At 38.5% G+C, this 3644-nt stretch overlaps 1 protein-coding gene across 3 annotated transcripts in view; it reads left to right on the forward strand.

Moving 5' to 3' along the window:
• LOC107097347 (nuclear receptor ROR-alpha-like) overlaps positions 1–3644 on the forward strand; it is a 90159-nt gene that overhangs the window by 58888 nt on the left and 27627 nt on the right. The window contains exon 1 of one of the 3 annotated variants that reach the window (XM_015394473.1): positions 841–958. The exons of the other annotated variants lie outside the window; for them this stretch is intronic. Within the exon in view, the coding sequence (XP_015249959.1) occupies positions 931–958 (28 nt within the window). The 5' untranslated portion in view covers positions 841–930. Of the gene's footprint in view, positions 1–840; positions 959–3644 lie in introns of those variants that run through there. 3 annotated transcript variants of the gene reach the window in all.

Raw genomic sequence — 3644 nt, forward strand, 5'->3', positions numbered from 1 at the left:
TATATTAGTGGATTTTAAACTGTTATGTATTTATTTAAGTGATTCAATAAGCATTGCTACCTGTGGGCTGCAGAAGATCGTTAAACGTCAGGTGGTGTTCTGCTGTTGGCGGTTCCATGCAGATTGGCAGGTTCCTCTTTACGAACATGATCACCCCCCAAAGTGTCTCTGCACACCGCTGTAGCTCATCCATGATATTTTTACTTTATCACAGTGATTTTTCCTGTCTTTATTTCTATCATTACAACACAGACTTTGAATTAGGATGTTTATATTTTATTATGATTTTACCCTCTTGCGGGTCTGACGCTTTTTATATGTTTATGTTTTTTCTTGTTCATTTAATTTTGGTTAGTGATTTTTCTGGGTGAATTACCCCACATTCAGATTTTCCACTAAAGTGTCTTTTTTTTGTCACTTTCTGTTGTTTTGTGTGTGTTTGTATTTTTAATGTCACATTGTCTCCTCATTTCATATGTATATACGTCCCTTTTAGTTATTTTTTCATATCCTATCTCCTTGGTGCCAACTTTGGTTATTTTATATTTTTTCTCTAAGTTTTGTTTTTTGATTTTGATGCAGAGATTATCTGAAACCTGCTTATTTTTTAATTTTTCCAGCTTCACATATAACATTTAAGTAGATCTTTGGATGTTTTTGCTCAATTTTACCTTTTTGAAGGTTATAAAAGGAAAAAAAAAAGACTGTTTTGGCTTTTGGAAACCCTTTCTAAGGTTTCTGATTGGTTCAGAGACATGTGGGCAGTGTTTTCAGAAAGCTGGGGGCGTGGCTGGGCAGTAGTGATGTCACAGTCACATGGATGCTCATGCTGTGTGCAGAGCAGCCTGAGGATGACAGAGCTGGAAGAGAGCTGCTGCAGATCACACACAGAGCTCTCCGTCGCTCCCTCCATCAGTCTGGATTATAAATATGTATTTTGTCATTTCTGCCATGAAAGGTGAGTTCAGATCCTCTCCTCAGATCTGAGATGTTGTGAGGTGTTCCTCTCTGGCTCTGGGTGTTTGGTAGCTTCTCCTCTGGCTGTCAGGCTGTGCTGTTTGAACCATGGGCTGATTGTTGACAGTGGAGCACAACGCCTGGTTATTTTAGGAGGCAGACCTTAAAGGAGACTGTGATGTGAGACGATCAGTGTCGGACAGGGAGAGGATGAATGTTCTGGAAGTGCTTGTCAGATTGGAGGGAATCCAAGCTGCCAGAAACTAATCTGGAAGTTTTACACAATCTGAAGTTTTTTCAAAGCTTTTTGACTAAAATCAGATCAGTAGCTTTTGCATTAACCCTTGCTGGTTGGAAACAGGCTTCATAGCAGAGATCGGGATAAAGTGTCTCTGTCCTGACTTCAGTGAAAACCTAACATTGGGACTTTTTTGGTGTAGATTTTCTGTTTTCCAGCTGTCATCTTTATTTTAATCATTTATATCCCTTATGTGCAGTTTGCATTTCCTCAATGCTTTTTATGTGTTCTTCTTTCACAATACATTGTATACCCTGAAGACTTTTATCTCAGTTTAGCACCAATTTACAGTATATGTCGTCATAAAGTGTCCTTATTTGTGAATACTTTGTTTTGTTTTATATGGGGCTAAAATAATTAATCATATTAATCGATTATTGAAATGATCATCAATTAATTTAGTAATCGATTAATCGTTAAACGGAGTATAGAGACTCAGAAACATAACTTTAGCTGACAGAGAAACCCACTTAGCGCAGTAATTACATAAAAATTGTAAATAAAAAAATTTATATATATATGTACACGTTTTGCATTTAAACTTTTATCAATCAATCTGCTTTATCAGGAACTCAAATTGAAAACTTTTAGTTTGAACTGTTTTAATGTTTTAAAAAATATTTTTTAAGAAACCTTTGCCTTTCGGATTTATTAATTGATTAATTGAAAAAATAATTGATAGATTAACTGATTTGACAAATAATTGTTATTTGTAGCCCTTTTTTTATACAATATCTATCTAATAATTATGGTTTTATTTCTTGTTTTTCTTCATAAACTTGACCTTTTGTGGTAAATATTTAATGTGGTGTTGGTCTGTTTAGGTCTGTGTGGTCATCTCTCTGTTCACTGCTTTTATACAATGCCGATTATTAAACTGAAATATGCTTATGACTTTTTGTAGATTTATTTTAATATTTCTACTTATTTTTTTTGTTTAAATATCTTCATTTTGGTCCCAAAAAGAGACAAGTTGAGTCAGTGCTTTTCAAAGCTTCAGATCTCTGTTCCAGCATGGTGGTGGTAGCATTATGCTGTGGGGCTGTTTGGCTGCCAGTTTTGCATTGCCCGGTTAATAATATAGCACACATTTATGACAAATTAATAAAACGGTTGGATAGATTTTGACCCTCTTTGTTATTTGTTCTTCATCAAGTGGCTTTTCTGAACTGAGGTTCTTAACAGTCAATTTTACCAAAACTAGATCCTTTTTTATGGCCTTCTGTTCAATAAAATAAATATGTTTCAGACTAATCAACAATCAGAGAGGTGCCAAGGCTTGGAGGACTTCTTTAATAGTAAAACGCTTTGAGTCAAAAGGTGGCGTCGCACTAAAGATGTCTGGACTTCAGCCAAGGTTCTGCAAAAGGTGCTGGACAGTTAGGACTCTTCGCCATTTTCCAAGTTCTGTAGCTTTAGTTGTTCCTTGGCCTGCTTCGCTGGAACCTTCAACCACATGTGTCTAAATCAAGGTCCGTGGGTCGAATCCGGCCACCTGCTCACTAATACAGACCACACACACACCCGTTCCTACTACTACAGGCCCACAATCCGGCCACCTGCTCACTAATACAGACCACACACACACCCGTTCCTACTACTACAGGCCCACGCATTCCTTACCTTCTTCCATATGGCAGCACGTTTGCACCTCAGATGTTGCTTGAGATTTCTTGTGCTCTTCCCTGCCATTTTGAAGCTGCAGACTCTTTGGTGGCATCCTTCATCCGGTGTCTCCACACCCGCATCAGCAGCAGGATCAATCATTATCACGCAGGTTGTTGTCGTTCGCGTTGTAAACGAAATGGCTCTATAAATCAAGGCATTGTTTTTGGACAGCTCCTCCAACAAACCGTACATCAGTATCTGAGGCCGACGCAATGACTGCGAAGTTGAGCTAGGAGTAAAAGCCCTGTGCCACTGCTGACTGAGCGGCATGATCACATTTTTTTATGTCCAATCGGCCATGGCTTGTAAATTTCGTCTGGTCTTTGTCTCGTTAACGAAATTTTTTTTTTATTTTCGTCATAATTTTATTTTCTGGAAACAAGTTTTGTGTGTCATCATCTTGTCATCATCACGGGAAAAAGGGGCATTGACGAAATATTTTCTTCATCGTCCTGGTTTAGGAAATTAACACTGCTACAAATGCTACAGATAAGCCAATGAGCCGTGTCAGCCTGGGTCAAACCTGTGGCAAGCCGGGCGATGGGAAAGAAGGGGAAGACGATGAGAAAAAGAGAGCAGAGGAAGTGTGGACTGCTGGAAGAACTGCGGTGAACTAGTAAAAGAAAAGTGAAACGGCGTGCTGAAAGATGACCCTGCACATTTAGAGGATGTTTGGCTCAACCTGCTGCTATGAAGCAGGATTCTCCAACATGACCATAAT

The sequence above is a fragment of the Cyprinodon variegatus genome, unplaced genomic scaffold, assembly GCF_000732505.1.
Source record: "Cyprinodon variegatus isolate N-32 unplaced genomic scaffold, C_variegatus-1.0 Scaffold687, whole genome shotgun sequence".
NCBI classification, from domain to species: Eukaryota; Metazoa; Chordata; class Actinopteri; order Cyprinodontiformes; family Cyprinodontidae; genus Cyprinodon; species Cyprinodon variegatus.